This window comes from Epinephelus moara, chromosome 12, assembly GCF_006386435.1.
Source record: "Epinephelus moara isolate mb chromosome 12, YSFRI_EMoa_1.0, whole genome shotgun sequence".
Lineage (NCBI taxonomy): Eukaryota > Metazoa > Chordata > Actinopteri > Perciformes > Serranidae > Epinephelus > Epinephelus moara.
The window spans coordinates 31,492,525-31,512,260 of NC_065517.1; the positions used below are offsets into that span (position 1 = coordinate 31,492,525).

The 19,736-nt window shown below is 41.9% G+C and overlaps 1 protein-coding gene across 1 annotated transcript in view; it reads right to left on the reverse strand.

Annotated features, from left to right (window-relative positions):
* Positions 1-19,537, reverse strand: part of nbas (NBAS subunit of NRZ tethering complex) — a 281,527-nt gene extending 261,990 nt beyond the window's left edge. The window contains exons 1-8 of the mRNA XM_050057998.1: positions 19,410-19,537; positions 18,898-18,949; positions 16,858-16,894; positions 13,654-13,731; positions 12,965-13,012; positions 9,469-9,512; positions 2,070-2,203; positions 580-713 (exon numbers count right to left, since the gene is read on the reverse strand). Coding sequence (XP_049913955.1) covers positions 580-713; positions 2,070-2,203; positions 9,469-9,512; positions 12,965-13,012; positions 13,654-13,731; positions 16,858-16,894; positions 18,898-18,949; positions 19,410-19,502 — 620 coding nt within the window. The 5' untranslated portion in view covers positions 19,503-19,537. The remainder of the gene's footprint in view (positions 1-579; positions 714-2,069; positions 2,204-9,468; positions 9,513-12,964; positions 13,013-13,653; positions 13,732-16,857; positions 16,895-18,897; positions 18,950-19,409) is intronic.
* Positions 19,538-19,736: the final 199 nt, after the last annotated feature.

The window sequence follows — 19,736 nt, forward strand, 5'->3', positions numbered from 1 at the left end:
ACACAGACTGTAGACCCCTCTGTCTGCTTCTCTCTGGAATCACTCTTTCATTTCTCCAAAAATATGGTAATATTTCTTCAGGGAGTGCAGTTAGTGACAGTGTGGGCTCCATGCTTACTCTGACAGCTTGTTGGACCATCACAAAGAGGCGGGGCTTAGCAAAGGGTTGATTGCAGTGTTTTACAGAGGAAATTAGACGATGAAGGTTCGATCGTAACACCATATATTCTTTTAATCGCATTAATCGTGTGCTGCTAATTTTGTCCCTTCGATGCACCCTAGTCAGGCTGCCTCAGCGGCTCTCTGCTTCGTGCCACTGCGCTTTTCATGGCCTATTTAAAAAAACTCCCAGACAGCTCAGTTTACAAGTCAAAAGTGATACGCAGTAATAAGTCTGTGTCTGTGATTAATCGCAATTACAAAAATTAATCGTTTGACAGCCCTAATTTGTTTTAATCTGAGATAATGCTGGACATAAAACCACTGTGGGTTTCTAATTAAGATATTATGACTAATTAGAAGGTGCTTTGAGAACCCTGTTACTTTGAGGTGCTTCAGTGAGGCGGTTTTGTCTCTCACCTGACGAGGTAACTCTTGAGCCCGCCACCGTACGTGATAACGAGCAGCTCGGCTGACCACTGGGCGCTGGCTGTGTACTCCAGGAAGATCAGGCCTGCCACTGCACAACTGAAATCCCCAGGAAAACTCACCGCCTGGTTCAAGACAAAGAGATGAGAAGGAAGAGTCAGCGGCGGAATGAAAGAGACTGATGTAAATGGCAGAGGAAATCAAAAGAAATACCAAAAAATGTATAATTATCTATCAGTTTGTGCCCCCACCAAGTTTTTACAAGGACGAACAACAAAGATACATCACATCAGCAGCAACTGTTAAAGAACATAACAGCGGAAAAAAAAGATTAAGAAAGAATGTGACGGGACGGGGAAGGCAGGGAACAAAAGATAAGAGACGCAGAAAGTGAAAGAGAGATGGGGGAGGCAGGGAAGCAAATTTTAATTTTTTTCATCCGTGCACACTTTCTGTCAAATTGACGTTTTTTTATCCTCTCCTCCAGAAATAGCAGCAAGTCACTGGTGTGTGCACTTAACAGTGACAAACAAGAGAAACATCACAGCAGAGCAGAGCGGGGGAGGGGTGGTGCTGCAGACACATACTGTAGATACATAACAAAGTAGAGCTGCACTAAAGGAATGAAGATCACCAAGTTGGAGAGACGAGCGTGGCTGGGGAGAAGGACGAGCGTCTGCGCTTCTGACGGGGCAGATAGAGGAACGGAAGGAATGACGGGTAGAAATGGAGGAATGATAACATGTAGAGGGCATTAAAGTGACGGCGGACTTGAAACGGCAGCCCGAGGAGAGCTTCTGAGAGACAGACATGCTGGGATGAGAGGAATGCTAAAGGATGGAGGGAGAGGAGGATCTAGGGAGCAGAACGTGTGAAAAATTTAAGAGAGGAGGTGATGGAGATGGAGGGGAAAAGAGCAAGTGGAGGAGAAGAAAGAGAGATGAGAAGAAGCAGCAGACAATGGATGAAGAAAGCAGGCATGACAGACATCGAGCAGCACAGAGGGTGTCTGACAAGGACATGGTGCTTCAAAAAAGGTGACAGGCAGCTCAAAGGGCCCAGTAAATGTGCGCTACACTGAAAGAACAGAACACGGCCCGACCGGTCTCTGGAGCCGAGACTATGGATGTCTGAATCCTCAAAACTGTGTCACTGTAAAGTTACAAATACAGTTTAATCTGCTGTAGCATATTGGCAGTTAGTTAGGATAACAAGCTGCATTTACCCAATTTATATTCTCTCTGATTATCAAATTAAACAAAACAAAATCAGCATGTTCATTGGGTACGACATATCTGAACCAATCATCTAAGAAAGATATGAGCCAAGGGAATGCTGAGTTTCCATATGGTACGCCTGATCACTTTTAGTTAGTGTCAATGCATGCTCAAGAGAAAAAAAACTTTTCAGACACAAAGAAAGCTTGAGGGGGGAATGGGGTTCTTCCGATGACGTCAAAGAGGAGGGACTGGCACTGTTACCGGCGGGATGACAAAGAGCTCGCTGCCCATGAGGTCGAAAAGCCGCACGGTGCCAGTGCTGTCGGCGTAGGCCAGCTGGGTGCAGTCGTGGCTCCACGCCACCCTCCTCCACTGGGGGTTTGGATCCTTTGGCACTGCAGCGGAAGAAAGAAAAAGAAGGCTTGAAAGCTCATACAGACAGAGAGTGAGAGAGATTCAGAGAGTCGAGGGTTTCTTATTAAAGGAGCAGTGTGCAGACTGCAACCAGCTGAAACTCCTGGTTAGGATTCCTTTGGTGTTTATTGTTTAGGATGTTTTTACCAGAAGCCGAACTGTCAGCAAAGGTCTCTTCCTCTCCAAAACAAACAGACTCAGTGATTTAAACCGGTGAAAACACTGAATGTTTTTTTAATCTGTCACCCAAAAAAGAATAATTATGCACGGACACCTTGCACACTAACTCCTATGAGTTTTGTTGGTCTATTTGTTGCTAAAAAGTTGCTATTCCAGACCAAATAAAGACATTTTTGCTCCCTTGCTTCTCTCCACTGGAGTTACCTCCCTGGCCGTCACCACTCTCTGCCTGCGTCTTGCATTTGGCCGTCCTCCCTCTCTATCTCCACACTGTCACTTTGTCTGTGTTCAGTCCACATCCTCCTCGTCATCATCATCCATCTGAATATTACTATCTGACCTGTTGAGTTATGAAATGATACTGTGCACACCATTCCTCTGTATTTTTTTGCGGATGTATACGTCTCCCAACATTTTCTTTGCTACTTTTTGGTCAAACAACTCTCCAAAGGCTTTAACAGATGCAAAAAAAAATAAAAAAATGCAGAAAATCAAACCTGTTCCGAGAACTTTAATGATGGACAAAAGTTCCTGAGGTCGTATTCGGTTTTAAACGTGCAACAATTTTAGACAAAAAAAAAGGGCTCAGTGCGCAAAGGCCTTAAAGCAGTTTCACAATAAAAAAACAGTGTTTTTCTGACACTCTCATGACAGAGGGGTTGCCAACTATGGTGGCTGAATTGAAATGAGAATGGCCCTATCTATACTCCTTTTCAACAGTCATGGACTGGCTTGGCTTGGTTTGGCTTGGCTTGGCTTGGCTTGGCTTGGCTTGGCTTGGTTTGGTTTGGTTTGGTTTGGTTGGGCCACCCACTTGAAGGTGTGTCTTTATCTCATGATGGCTTGTCTAGATAGCAGATATCTAAAGTAAAAACAGGACGCAGGAGAGAAACTAAACTCCAAACCACAGAGATTCAATTGGAAGCTACAAAAGCACTGAGAGCTGAACATACAGAGACTTTTAAAAAGGCCTATTTCTCTGGTTTCCTGCAGACAGACGTGAGTAGAGTCTCGCAACGTACACGAGTTGTTTGAGAGGGAGAAGCGGGGTCGTCTGGGGTTGCTGCAGTTGGCAAGACGTCACCACTACCTGCTTGAGAGCGGGCGGCCTGGCTTTTGGTCCTACTCTGGAGAAGGTCCATCTCTGTCACCGCATGACGTGACACGGTGTGTCTAAACTGACTGAAAACGCAAATAGGCGCAGCATGGCTTGACCCAGCACGGCCAAAAGTTACAGAAGAAAAGGCCCACTAGATCTAATGTTTGGTTTGTCTGTTTTGGGCTACTGTAGAAACACGGCGGTGCAACCTGGCAATCTCCCTGGACGAGGACCTGCTCCCTATGTACATATAAACGGCTCATTCTAAGGTAGCGAAAACACAATTATTTTAAGGGGATTGCACACTAAAGAAAACACTGATGTTCCATTTGTGTCCCTGTATCCCCCTTAAATCCGACACACTGGACCTTACAACCAGATGAGAGAACTCTCCGTGAATAATCCCTGGTGTTCTGTGGTGTGCCGATGATGAATATAGATGGGGGAAGAAGGATAAAGCTAATGCCATACATCAACACAGGGTGTCTGAGGACCTATCCAATTCACCTATGACGGATGGCTGGAGTAATACATCTCAATAATTGTCTCTCAAAGACGCACACACTTTTGGGCGCGTGCTCGCGATGGGGAGGGGGAGAGAAAGGTGGAGAGAGTAGAGGAGAGGAAGGGGGGAGGAGAACGCAGATCATAAATCCAGGCTTTATTGAAGTATAGGCTACTGTTTTACCAATCTGCTGGCTCAGCAGTGCTGTGAGTGTAACCATATCGCTGTGATGAAGCACATCCCTGCCTGCTGGCACTTTCTCAAGGCTTCGCTGTCACACGTCCCTCTGATAGAGGAGCTGGGCCAGTCTGGCAGGCCTCTGATCCTGAGTCTGTTTTGAATACCTGATTATCTGACACATTAAAACAGTATGAGGGAAATAGGGGGAGGCTTTTCTTCTGCAAACACGCTCTTGGTGTGTGGGGGTACAAGGAAGCTGAGAATACTTACTAGACACAACCTTTAGTGCAGGCTGAGATTTCTGTATCGGAGAACAGTGTGAAACATAATATGCCACCACGGGTGCTGTGTCTGCTAAGCAATAAAGTTATGAAAAGGAAGTTATGTTTTTGTTGATATCACATAACAGCGCTATTGGCGTTTATTGTATTGAATTTCTTGGCTGAGGAACGCTGCTGCAACCCCTGGTGGGCAATACCGCAAACGAATGGAGGCGTCGGATATTGTATGACTAGAATTTTAAATGAAGAACAAAGGGGAGAAGTGGGAGGCGAGACAGACATCGAGAGAAAAGAGAATGAGAGAAAGAGGGGCGGGGGGAGAGGGAGAAGGAAACAATGAATCCAGCACCCACTGAGAGAAATAATAGCTCCCCAAATTTTAAGGCCTAAGTATCAGAGTGCACCTCAGGAAGTAGGCGATTTAACACACCTTTGAGACTCTCAACTGAGGAGGAGCAGACGAGAACATGGAGCCATTATGAGAGCCATAGGTACCAAGCGTCTCCTCTGTTCTCTTCTTGTTCTTTTGCCTCTTCTGCTTCCTATTTCAATCTGTTTTTTCTATTTCACTCTCACGCTGCATCCCCTCCTATCTCGCTCCCATTATGAATTGTATACAGTGTGTTGTTCTGCGGCTGAGAGGGCTCCATTTCCACATAGATGGCTTTTTTGGGGAGCTGGAAAATTGGATGCTACTGTCCTGTTTTTTTGTTTTTTTTCCCCCCTTCCTCCTCCTCCTAGCGATGGCGGGGGCGGAAGTTGGGGAGAATTACACCCAACGACCCAATAGAAGCCTTCTATCTAAAGCCTCACGGATGCATTTATCAGAGCTCAACACTTATGAATTATGTACGGGGGTGGGAGACGACTCCTCTGTAACAGGAGCAGACAGAGAGGGAGGAGCGGGGAGGTGGAAAGTGAAAGAGACGGAGAGTGATACACAGGTGTGGATGCGCCGAACGCGTTCACGCACGAGGATGCATACGCACATGAGAGGCAGCCAATGCACACACACGCACGCCCCTCCATTAAAAGCAAATGCTATTAAAGGCAGGATCACAGCAAAATCCATTAGGACAAATCTCCGTGAAATGAAATGAAGTAAAAGTAAAATGAAAAGGAGAGATGAAATGGAATGAAGAAGAGGAGAGAGGCTGGGCTTTACACAGGCCCAGGGGCTACTGTTATCCACACGATGAACCATTAGAACAACGGCCCACAATGACGGCTAGCCGGAGCAGAACAAATATAGTGTGAGAAAGAGACAGACAGAGAGGGGGAGGGAAAGATGACGAGAATGAGAAATGAAGACGGTGAGAGGTGGAGAAATATTAACAAAATCCACACAAGTGTCATTGTGGACTTTTTGTTGTGTTTCGAAAAGAAAACACCCCCATATTCTTTTCTTTTAAACTTTTTCTGGCTTTGTTTTTGATTGTAGAAATGTGAAACAATCCTGCTGAAAGTTGCAGCAGTCTAGTTGTTGCTTTGAGCCAATTCATCTGGTGTCCTCTGCTTGGATCTGTGGGGGAGACTGCTGGGCGTTGGTGCACATTGCTGTCGGCCAAAGTGTTTGTTGTTACCACTATGGGGTGTCAAAGTCAGAAACACAAAGTGGCTCTAAAGCAAAACCAACATTCATTTATTTTTTGGCTACCTGAGGGCGGCACAACCAGCTGTAAACACAAAATTGGCATATAATCACCTCATTAAGTAGTAATGGTGAACAGGTTAGCTAACACAGAGCAACATTAGCATTCATTTGGAGTCGTGTCGCAGACCTTAAAACCTAATCCAGAGCTGAAAGACACTTAAATGCTCCACAAGCACCATCTTGGTAGGTGGTCTGAGTTCGGTTCGCTTCAAGTCCATGGTGCAGTCCACAATGCGCTCTGCCATTGTATTTAGACGCTTGAAAAAACAGCCTAAACCACATTGGCCTTTAACGCTTGCAAGGACGCAGGACGAGGACTAAGTTTGGTCCACGGAAGATACTGCACGTCTCCAGATGTGGAATGTAGAATACATCAAACGACGACCGTCTACAGCACAGGAACACAAAGGTTTTCATCCAATTTTAAATTCATCTGAAAGCGCTGGACTTCATAACCGCACTGCAGTGCCATGTCAAAGTAAAAACTAAATTATGTCAATATATATTATATATAGGCTACAGTGTGAACAGAAAGAAGTCTAGGGCCCCATCAGAGCTGAAGATGACCAGAAAGAGAACTGAGCCCCTTTTCTGTCGGTCCACTTTTTGGTGCACTTTAAGAGGACTGAGTTTGGTTTGCTTAAAAAGGACTATATGTGAAAACACCCCAAGTGTCACATAATCTTAGTATACATACACCTGTTTGCTGCCCCACTACGCAATGGGTACCACAAAGCAAGTGGCACCATGAAGACCAAGGAGCCCTCTAACAAATCTGGGATTAAATTCGGGAGAAGCACAGATCAGGGTTGGGTTATAACAAAAATTCTAAAACTTTGAACATTCCCTTGAGCACCATTAAATCCATTATTACAAAATGGAAAAAATGTGGCACCACAACAAACCTGCCAAGAGAGCATAGTCCGCCGAAGCTGATGCACCAGGCAAGAAGAGCATTAACCAGAGAGACAAAAGAGAGACCAAAGATAACCCTAAAGGAGCTGGAAAGCTCCACCGCAGAGACTCCACTATCCATTTGCAGGAACACTTCAAGCCGCACACTTCACAGAGCTGGGCTTTATTGATGAGTGGACAGAGAGATCAATTTTAGTGTCATATGATCAGAGAGCCTTCGTCAATATGTCAATATGAGAGTCTCCCACGTGCCCGCTGGTGAACTCCAAACGTGTTATTTCTTTCTTTAAGCAGTGGATTTTTTCTGGCTCTCAGTGTGGAGGTGGCTTATAAACAACAGCAAGAGTGCTGGCAGAGCTCAGGCCCTGATCAGACAGAGCGTAGCTGGACCAGCTGGTGGTACTCCCCATGATTTCTCCTCTTCCTCTTGCTCAGTAGTGCTGCAGACTCTGGGGTCTTTCAGAACAGGTGTATATAGTCTAAGATCATGTGACTCTTAGATTGCACACAGGTCGACTTTATTTAACTAATAATGTGACTTCTGGTAGCTCCAGGTCTTATGTTATATTCACTAGGGATTGTAGCCAGTGATTCCAGGAAAGAGAATAAGGAGGGCTGCCAGTGCTAACATTTTTTTTTCTGCTGTAAGGCCAACAAAAAGTTCAAGCTTCTGATGAGACAAAAGATCTAAAACCGCTCTGCCTTTTTTGTTGAAGCCTGCCATGATTTCTCCAGCATGCTGTGTCTTTGTTTTTAATTGTTAATAGGCAACCACCGAATCACGTCCTAAGCTTAACTACTATCTTGCTGAAAAGCAAACTCACAAATACCTTAAAATCAGCATTAAAATGGACAGACTCAGGGCACCTGCTCTGGCTCTGACTGAGTGTAAGAGGCTGTTCCCAAATCGTACGTCGGACACAGAAACGGAGCTCTGTGGAGAAATCACGGGGAGTGCCACCAGCTGGTCGAAAAGCTTTACCTACATGATGACTGGTTCAAAGCTCATTTTAGGAAGATTCGGGGACATTTAGAGAATCTGCAGTCAATCTTCATGCCAAATTATGCTTGGTAAAATGTTACAAAGTAAATTGAGACTACAGTTTGATCAGGTATGTCTTGCAGCTTGCCTAGGACAAAGCTGAAAGTGAGCTACAGTTAGCTTAACACAAAACCACGTGCAGTGCTCTGCTAGCTTGTTGTTAGCATCACCACAGAGGGCCCTCCTCTCAAGTTATCTGATTGGACAATGGGAAAAAACGACCAAGATGTCGGGCACTTTTTCCACTCTGAGTGAAAGCTTTTTCAGCCCAAGGTGTTCAAGGCTCTCCTGCAAAAAACTCAAGGCGTATAGAGTCAGGATAACCACACATCTTCATGCACATAATTTCAAAAACTTTCCATGACTTTTCAAGGAACCATTATATATATATTTTCTTGACAAAGATTTTTATAAACATATAAAATTAAAACTCTATTCAAACATTTCGGCTAGCTGAAATTATGCAGGGAAAAATGAGGAAACAAACGTGATGGTAAACAAAACGTCACACATCGACCCATATTAGAGCTCGGTTATGTCGACAGCTACAGAAACTCAATTTGCCATAATGTTACATAACATGGAAGGTTATCTACTGAAGATTACTTATTTCACGATAATGTTCTGTTACTTTTCCAAAACTTAAATAATTCCATAACCTTTCCAGGCCTGAGAAATGTGACTTCTCCAGGTTTTCCATGACCGTGGGAGCCCTGTAGAGTGGAAAAACTTGAGATGCTCAACAACGCAAAAGCTGTGAGCGCATTGGTCCATTCTCATTGAAAACCATTATAAAAAGCCGCCCCAGGCTGCTAAAATATACCCTGTCTGATCGGGGCCTTAGCTCTTTCAGCACTGCCGTTGCTAGTGCTGTTTGTGCTGTTAGCACCGTTAGCTGCTAGCTGCTAGCTCAGCCACCTCCATATTGAGAGCCGTGTGCAGGCAATCTGACCCAGACTGAATCATAAGTTGTGCTCTGAATGTCGCACACAATCTAAGTTTTTTTTTGGTTAAAAACTTCTCTACTTGCTGAAAGTTTGGGCCTCCCTGTGTTTAGAGCAATTAAATCCAGTGCAGCGGGCCATTTTAATAGCTAATCAAACAATAGAGGCGATTTATTTTTATCAGCCACTACGAGGCTGCGTTTAATGAGTGGCAGTGTAGGGGATGAGGGTGATTATCTGTGTTGCTGTTCACAGTCTCCCTCACACATTCCAATTAGCCCCCGTGGTCGATAATTCTCTTTGAAACAAACTCAAAGTACATGTGCACAAACACATGCTCAGACACACAAACACAACCACAGATACTGTAAATGAAGACTACAGGTTAGAAACATGTTAGCATGTCAGTGTGCGGCTGATAAAACAGGGAGCTGAGAGGATCTTACCTTGGCACTTCCCGATGACCGAGCCAAAGTCATCTCTCACAGACCTGAGGAGAAAATACACAGAGGAGAAGTGGCATTACACTGCGTGACAAGGATACACACACCCAAGGGTGCAACCACACACACTTTCAGCCGTATACAACCTAGTATAAGGTTGGTTATAATCACCACTGATGGCCTGCCAAATGAAGTAGCTCAATGGATCAAGCAGACAGGGCCCGGAGAGTAGGCAGTGTTTAGACAGACTCTTAAACAGAGCTCAATGGATAAGGCCTTGAGCTGACTTAACACCCACTCACACCAACAAATGCCATAAAGCAAGGCTATAAAACACTCTGTGATTAAACAACAGTGGTGCAAACAAAGGACAACGCAGGAGCTCGCAATATCAAGCTGAGGCTTAAGAGGAGAGACTTGATTGCTCTCGATTACAGTGGGTCAACCCCAACACAATCCTGAGTGCAGCGAAGAACAGAGACAGGTTTTTACATAACGACGTGTGCATGTAAAAGACTTCCAATTACGCAGAGGGTCAACAGGAAAACAGTCCTCGAGAGCCGAAGCTTCATTTTCAGTTGAACTTGCCGCTTGTTAGCCTCTGGAGAGCAAGACATATTTGTATACCTGCTTCATTGCTATTGATTTTCATTTCAATTTTGTTCCATTTAAATCACCACATTGTGTCGATGGAGCACGTTGCTGAGTGAGCACATTTTCTCTGTGTACAGGGGAAATTGGATTTGTGTCTGAAAATAATTACAACCACTCAAAATGAGCACAATCATACTCATGTGTATGTATGCTTTGGTCTCTTTCTCTATCCCTCTCTCTCTCTCTCACACACACACACACACACACACACACAAATGAAACATTTGGGCAGCGCTGGTATTTTCAATTTGCTTGTGTTATTTTTAAGTTGCCTGAAGTGCTACAAAAGGTATGCTAAACAGGGGCTTTTCATGCTGTGCATTCAGAGAGCAGAAGTATGCAAAGGCAGCGAGACTTGGTTCCAGTTCTCTGACATTACCCTTGAGAAATGAAGTTAAACCGTGGCGCAATCAAACGCAATCAATGCATCCTTAACATTATATAAACCAATAAGCCAAAACATCAAAACCACTGACAGATGAAGTGAATAACATTGATCATCTTGTTACAATGCAGTGTTCTGCTGGGAAACCTTGCCTCCTGACATGCATGCGGACGCCACCTGACACACTCTACCCACCCCAAACACTGTACCCTCCCTCGTGGCAATGGTCCCCCCCAGCAGGACAATGTGCCATGCCAAACTGCAAAAATTGTTCAGGTATGTCTCCAGGAACGTGACTAAGAGAACGTGGTCTCCAAATTCTCCAGATACCAATCAGATCAAGCATCCATGCAATGTCCTGGTACCCTACCTCACAACCCACAGGACCAGAACTTAGGTATGTGACTAGTGTCCATAGATCCGTAAATATGCGGATGATGTCTTAGTGTCCTCAGTGGATAGAAACCTCATAGAAACTACCTCTAGCCATGGGGAGAGGCTAATTTTGTTCGCTTTTCGCCATCCAGTAGTTTGGAATATGCACTTGGAACATTACCGGGACAAAAGCAGGACCAAAATTTTGAATGGCAACAAGTAAGTGAAGATGTTGGTCTGCCAGGTACGTAGCATATTTCGCGAAATATTTCAAAAAAGGGGTATGAACGGCTGAATGGGTCATATGCCTGCACTCTTGCATCCTAAACTATTTAAACAAGTTCTTCTTAATCATACAAACTCACTAGACAATCAACACAGGCAACTGAATTGAAGATTCTAGCCTGTTAGCTAGTTAGCAGCCTGTTAGCTAAGCTAGCATACTGTCATACGGTGTCTCCAAGATCCACAGCAAAAGTTAAATCTTTTTAATGTGCTCGAGGCAAATTCCGGACCGAAATATAACAGAGGGGAGGAGTTTTGCACACCGGATATCACAGAGATTCCCAGGACTGAATGGCCCTCTGGTCGACTTGTCTATGTACACATACCTAAGTGGAAACGAGGTATAAAAGAATCTGCCGCCAATGCCCTGGTGTCAGACACCACAGGACACCCCAGAGGTCCTGTATCCATGCCTTTACAGGTCAGAGACAAGTCTAATCTAAGGAGGCCCCCTTGTGGATCAGACTCGGCTTTTGGGTACCAGCACATCCCGCATGTACTCACTTGATTGGTATCTTGGAAATTTAGAGGAGGCAGGTGCTATGCATATTTATAACACAAGACATTGAATTCAAATACTTTGCACTCAAATGTCAAGATTTAGAACTCAATCTATCGAAAACACTACTAAATGCCCGTATACGTGCTTTTCAGTTGAAGAGAAGTGGTTTGGGGGTTTAGTTACTCTGTTAAGTACCTCCCATTGAGAGTCAATATTATAATAACATCCAAACAGAAACTTGTTTCAATAGATAATAATGAAAACTTGAGTTAACATGAAAATAATGTAGCTGATTTTGAGTACTTGGGTAACACTAATATGCTAAAATATTGCAATGTCTTGATGAAAATATGTCAGCACTCACATCAATCAGTCAGTACGTTTACATGTAGAGTTAAGCTGAGCTACAGTTATAGCTCGACTAGACCATTTAATTGGACTACTGTCCTTGTCCATGTATACAAGGACGGAAGGGGAATCCATTTATTGACCGAAGTATGTCTGACTCCGATACAATAGGTGGCGATATGCCCCCTTTCAGCTTGTTAGTATTGGACCTTTTTCTGGTTGACCTATTACATCACAGACCAAACAATCGACAAACAGGTTGGCTACTGTTAGCAAGCAGCTAACTGGCACCATGGTGGCCAACTTCACAGCTCTGTACATTTCGTCCGTCAAAAAGTGTACAGCTCTGGATGAAGATTTCTCCATGTTGTTACTGGCTTCTTCTTCTGTTGTGTATTTAATGCTTTCGACTTTTGGGTCAAAGCCCAGGGCGGAAACTGTGGAGCATGTGCAGAGCACCTCGGCCAGTTTGGGTCTGACTGACTGTATACATGCAGGAGTAATTCGACTCCTAGTCGCATTATCTGGGTGTGTTAGCCCGACTTTGAGAAATTCTATTTAGTATGATTTCAGTCGGACTAACACACCGATTTTCTCTAATGTCATGTAACAGACTGATTTTAGTCTTTGTCAGGTTTTGGAGAGACTTTGTGAAAATCATTTTTACCTTCTACTGTTTTATGTTTTTACCGACTGGCAAGTACATGGAAGTAAGTCTCTGCTGCCTTTGCCCACTTCCAATATCAGAAAGCACAGCATGAAGATACTTTTCAAATATTTTTACTGATTGTATTGATGCCTAGACAGAAAACTTAATTATTTATACAAGCTGACACTGCAGCTCTTTTTAAGGGAGATGTAATAAACCACCCCATTAATTAAAAGCCTCTCTATCACTCCGCACACACTGACAGAGCGCCTCAAACAGCGGGACGGAGTTCAATAATTACCTAATCTCCACACACTGGTCCTGAACCACTGCCAACAGTTTGCCATTACTGTGGAGAGAACAAGAGAACAGTCAGGAATGAACAAGAGGAAGAAAGAAATGAGAGACAACACAAAGAGAGCAGAGGGTGAGAGAAGTGGAAAAGGTGGACAAATGTCATTGTGAGCAAGATTTTAAAAGTTAGGGGATGAAATGAAGACCATCTGAGGTGATTAAGAGAGATAAGACTATGTGTGTGTATCTAAAGGGGCAGTTTGGATGGGAGATAAAGTCTGGAATAAGAGCCTGCATTGGACGGCTTATAGAGAGGAGGAACAATAATAATTGGGGACATTAAACAGAGCAAAGATAGTTTCAGAGGGAATGAAATGAGGGAGAGAGATTTAAGGGCAGACAGAAACGAAATGGAGGGATCAAGCACATCAAACTAATGGACATCCGCAGCATCATTTGACCACGCTTAACACTGTCTTACATGGTGGAATCAATAGCCAATTAAAAACAGCCTTTCTACTTGGTTCGTCTGCTGTAATGAGAACAATTAAATGATTGGTTGAGGGGGAACGCAAAGGGAGAGGAAGCCAGAGGAGAGGAAGGCTTAGTGCATGTCAGCAACAAAGTAGCCCACATTCAGGTATTGATCACAAAGTGCGTGTGTGTGTGTGTGTGTGTGTGTGTGTGTGTGTGTACCTTGCAAGCACCAGCTGCCAGTTGATCTGCTTGTTTGCCAGGCGGACAAGACCAAGAGGCAGAGACGAGCTGGAGGGGCTGAGGTTTACAGAATCACACAAACAAAGCAGTCACAAATGAACACATTAATAGTATTCACTAAGTGTACCCACTTACTAGAAGTGCTTCTAAATGTGGCTAACAGTTCCTGGCAGAGAGTTTCCATTTAAGAAGTTTTCACAAAGCTGCTGAGAGAAACTTTTACTGAGAGACTGAATGTGAGAGGAAAATATTCATAAGTAAAAAGGAGAGCTGGAATATATCTTAAAAATTTCAATTAAATTAAGTCAAACTCTTATTTGAATGAAACGTTAAATTAAAAATTAAAAATAAACTAAATTTCACTTTAAGTTACATTGTTGAAAGTGTAATTAAATTTAATAATCAAATTAAATAACAAATCTAATTCAAGTTAATCAAAAAATCCAATAAATTAAAGGGACAGTTCAACCAAAAATCAAAAGTGCATATTTTTCCTCTTACCTGTAGTGCCGTTTATGAGTCTAGATTGTTTTGGTGTGAGTTGCAGAGTGTTGGAGATATCAGCCGTAGAGATGTCTGCCTTCTCTCCAGTATAATGGAACTAGATGGCACTCAGCTTGTGGTGCTCAAAGTGCCAAATAATACATTAAAAAACTCAACAGCAATGTCTCTTCCCAGAAATCATGACCTAAATACTCAAGATAATAATGTTGGGATCAGTTTCATGTAGGAACTATTTTCTTTCCACCAAACGACACCCACCAACTGTATCACTGTGCAGAAGGAAGCATGCATCTACTCATGGACAAAAGGCTCATGCTTGTGACAACGTGAGATGTAAGCATTAATGTCGTTGTCCTCAGCTGAGCTGTAATGTTAGCTAGCTCAGTGGTGCTAGGTGAGCTAGCAGTAGATGTACGCTTCCCTCTGTGCTGCGATACCATTGGTGGGTGTAGTTTTGTAGAAAGAAAATAGTTCCTACATGAAACTGCTCACAACAAGGTCTGTGGATTATCTTGAGTAACCAGGTCATGATTTCTGGAAAGAGACATTGCTGTTGAGTTTTACAAAATATTTTTAGCGCTTTGAGCACCACAAGCTGAGTGCCCTCTAGTTCCATTATATTGGAGAGAAGGCAGACATCTCTACGGCTGATATCTCCAACACTCTGCAACTCACACCAAAACAATCTAGGTAAGAGGGAAAATATGTATTTTTGATTTTGGGGTGAACTGGAGTGACTTTAGGGTCCTGTTACAGCTGATTTTTCACAACCTATAAAAGTATAAATATTTTTATATAGATTTTTTAGCACTAAATGTAACAGGGGGGAAAAAATTAAAAAATGGATTCTGTGGTGAACTGTCCCTTTAATTTACTGTCAATTTTGATGTACTGGAATTGGATTATTTTAATCTAATTGGATTATTTAATTACAATTTTTAATCAAACAATTTCAATAAAATTATATTTCATTTAAATCAAACCTAAATTGAATTTATTTGTAATGAAATTAAATAGAAATTACATTAAAAATTATAATAAATCAAGTTAAAGTATATTTAATTCAATTTACAATTGAATTAATTATATTTTAATAAAATTAATAAAAATTAAATGGCCATTAAATCAGTCTTATTTATTTGTTTATTTATTTATTTATTTTTTAACTTGGTGATAACTTAATGCACACATTTTAAACTGTTAAACAAATTTTGATCTGAAGGGCACATTTTTGGTTCAAGGAATAATTTCCACTGACAGCTGGGATATTTCACGTTCATCAGAACTGCAAATCACCTTTTCCAGATGCACACATATGTGGAGAGTGTGTAAACTGCCATTTCTGACGTTTCTGGATTGTTTTGATTTGTTGCTTTACTAAATTTGATTCTTACTATCTTACCTGCTTAAAAATGCTTCTAAAAGTTCATTATCATTGCATTATTGTATTGTACTATTTGGTTTTAGGGCCTAGAGTAAAATCGCCAGTTGCCTCTGTTGAAAATGTAAATTTCACAGCATGCGGAGGACAGTCTGTTTACTCTCTTTGGTAATTTCTAATAAAAACCCTGATCCTTTCTCATCTCCAAAAAAAGAGGGAGATCTAAGAGACGAGTATGGCTAGAGGAGTTCTTAAATATTTAACGAGGTTATTGATGGTGCTGGCTAACCACCTGCTGAGCGGATAAGCAGGCCTTGGTGCTGGAGCATTACGGAATCCACTGCTGGCCACACCGAGCCATCTGTTAACAGGTTCTAACAGATACTGTGCAGTACGAGCCGCGTGTAAACAAATATACATCTTGAGTACAAGATTGCATCTATGAGGCTTTCAGGAAATATGGATCAACAGAGCCTGGTAGGGTCGCTGTCAGAGCGTGGTCCTGTGCATGTCTGTGGCAAAGAGATATATATAAACTTTAATTTTAATCTGAATTAGGGAGAAAATAAGACACCAATGCCCTCGTATAATATCATATTTAATACACTATAGCAGGCAGAGTCATTTCTAGGACAAAAGTGTATTTGTTTTAGCTTTAATTGTTATGTTTCCTCAATTATAGCTTGTGCAAGCATGCAGCAAAATAAACCTAGGGTAAAGGATTTGCATTGAGGGAACTAGTTAGAGCTGTTACTTACAAATATTTTGATTCCAGGTTGAATCTAAAAGCACAGGCCTGTTTACGTCAAGTGATAAACTAGCTAATGTGTCTCTAATTGAATCGAACAAGGTTACATCTGATCATTTAGAAAAGAAAAGTAAGAGTGCCAGATCTATTTCCTTTTCAAATAGCTCAGCGTAAGTGCTGCCACAGTGACACAGCACTATACCCATCATTAGCATTAAAACAGAGTGATTACTGTGTACAATTTTAAGTTGTTTTGTCGCACATTAGTACTGGTACTTAAATGATATTTCCTTCGTCTGTGCCTGAAAAATGCACTCCTATTTCTGCACTCATAAGGCGGGTAACTTAAATATAAGCTTGCCAGCAGAAATTAAAAGTAATAACTGTGCTTATAATGTGATGTAGTCAAGCATTTAAACCACACACCTCTGTTCTAAAAATCACACCACTAATAAGCACCATGAATCACAGCTTCCTGTGGCATGTCAGTCCTCTGCACTGGTGCTAAAATGGTCATGTGTACCTGTCAGAATAATAATGATGAACTTACCTGTACCACAAGTAGTGTAAGATTAAGCGGAAAGGCCCTGTAAGAAATGTATCACAGACAGTAAGCATAACAACAATAACTGTGTGATAATGCATGTCACAGCCTAAATTCAGATCAGAAACTGCAGTAAAGGACATATAGGACCTCAGTGGGGGACTCAGGCTGTCTGAGGGGCAGGGGCAGGGGCAATAAAAAATTTTAAAAAAAGGGCACCAGTGCACAGAAAGGTTTCTAGCATTTGGGCAGCCTGTATTGAACTGCATCATGTTTTCTCCATTTTAAAGTCTCCCTCGTGGTCATTTCATCACTTTGTCTCCACTGACAGGGCACCCTGGAGCACTGGTTCCCCACTAGGGGTCGCCAAAGGTTCATGGGGGGTAAGAAAACTTTTTTAAAAATTTACAGGAGGCCTATGTCTCAGCATTTCATTCATTTCTGTAGGAAAAAATCTAAATGAAATTGTTACTCTTAAAGTTTAGATCATTATCCAAGATATAAACTTTGACAAAATCTCACAAGGTAAGGGCACAGTGAAGATCTGAAAACAAGCTGTATTCATGGAGACTTTACTCTCTGCTAAATAGCCTCTTCCTGCATCAGAAAAGTACACAATTAAAACTAATAGAACAACAGCCAAGCATGAGGAGGAAACGTATTATGTATGTATGGTTGTTAAAACTTAAAAAAAAAAATACATAACACAAACTGAGAATTGTATGAAAACTTACTAAAAACATCAGGTAAACTCATCTCTGATGCAAAATTCACAAGAAATAATTAAAAAAAAATTCATCCAACTTGCTTATTTTACACAAACACCCTGCAGTTACTGCGTTCACTATTTGGGTCATTTGTTTAGTTCATCAGTTGGTCTTTACTGTTATTGTTATACATTGAATATAATATGAAATATCCAAGGGTTGTCAGTTTACTCAACAATAGAAAAGGGGTCCCCTAAGGAAGACGTTTAGGAATCACTGCCCTACAGGGACCTTATCACATTTTCTCTAATGGAAAGGCACCCTAGAGGGCACTTTATCACATTATCTCAACTGGAGGGGCACCCTATAAGGCACTATATCATTATTTTATCTACCTTTGGGGCACTTTTGCTGATTTTTTTTAAAACATGGGGGCACCAAGGGGGCGGCCACCCCTCTGCCCACCTCTGAGAGCACCAGTGTAGAACCTGGAAATCAGTCTCTTTACCCCGATCCAGGCAAAGGACGTATAACTGCACCAAACTGCAGCACCTTTCAGGGCCAGTAATAATGTTCATCAGTGATTCTGGCACCTCCTACTGTAGAATTTGGGAAAAATCTAATTTGTGGTGTGGTATTATGATTTTGATTTTAATTTAATATTAATGTCAACAAACTCTGACCAAGCAAACGTGCATATCTGATGTATCATGTACAACATAATTAGATATCTTGCATACTGAGGACTGTGATATGATGTACATCTTTTCTTTAATTCAGATTACGGTCAATATAATGATGTTGTCTTTCCTTTAACACATACAGACTAAACTCAATTTTCTCGGGATGCACGATGATATAGGCACATCATCAGTATTGGCATTGGTATTTTGCACAATGAATGAATATTCTGTAAATTGAAAGGTTTTGTATTTGTTTCATATCTCAAATCTGTTGGTGGGCCATCACGATAAGAGTATACATGCATAATATGATGTTAATTCCACTACAAAAGAGATCACTAAATTAGGTAATATCGGTATCAGTTGTTGGTCGAATGAGTTGTTACATATTGGCATATCAGATATCATCCAATTTCCTGCATCCTTACTATTTTCCAGCAACTGGCAACAATACTTAGCACCAGTCCTGCACTGTTTTCTGGTGGAATTAAACTCCACCAAGACTTACTGTATATAAAGGATGATGTTTTGCACACTTATGAGCTGACTGCTAATTTTAACAGTGAACACACACCATTTGTAAAAGGTCATGGTCAGGTGTTGAATTTTTATTTTTGGCATGAGTATCACAGCTAGGCAATAAAATCAGAACCTACCTGTCACTGCTTTTGCAATCAGTGAGGTGTTGTGCTCCTTGTTCCCTCGCAACTGCAAACGTTAGAAAGTGACAGGTGAGCTTATCAGTTGTGTTATCACCACTTAAAATATGTTAACACTGAGCTTCAAATTAAGGTGCCATGGGTAATCTTTCCTCTGGTTGCCAGGGTAACTTAATTTATGCATGACAGCGCCAAAGTTACACTAACAATCACATAGATTTATGATATAACTAGCTGAATGTAGCGAAATATAAATGCTGCTTCATGAATGGAACTTAACTGCTAAACCAAATTGATTTTGACCAAAAATGAAAACGACACCATATGTCAGTGTGAAATGAGAATATGAGGGTTTAGCTAGCAGTGTGTGTTCATGCTACGTGGCTCTGAGCGGCTAACCCCATGCAACTGATAGGAGTTGACTTTCGGGGGTCGTTTTTACTAATAAATGTTCAACTAGAGACCAACACACTGAAATGAAAACGACTGAAAATAGACCTTTGACTAACCTGAGTGTCCGTCTCGGGCGGCCATTCAGTAATGACAAGTAAATCGTACAAAATGTTTTCATCTTCGCCTTCAATCAGGCTTTCTTCAGCCATATTTACCTACTTGAACTAGCTGTCAAGGGTCTACGGCGGGCGGCAGCGGACAAATATATGACGGGACCGCGTTTGGAAAATGTACCTAACCGCTCAATAACGGCAAATTCATGGCTTGACTTCGGCTACCATGATATAATAACAACATATAAGTATGTATTTCTGTAGCTCGTTCAGTAAGCGATACGTGTTGTAAAATATTTCCTTTATTTTTATAAACTAACCGCTAGTTCG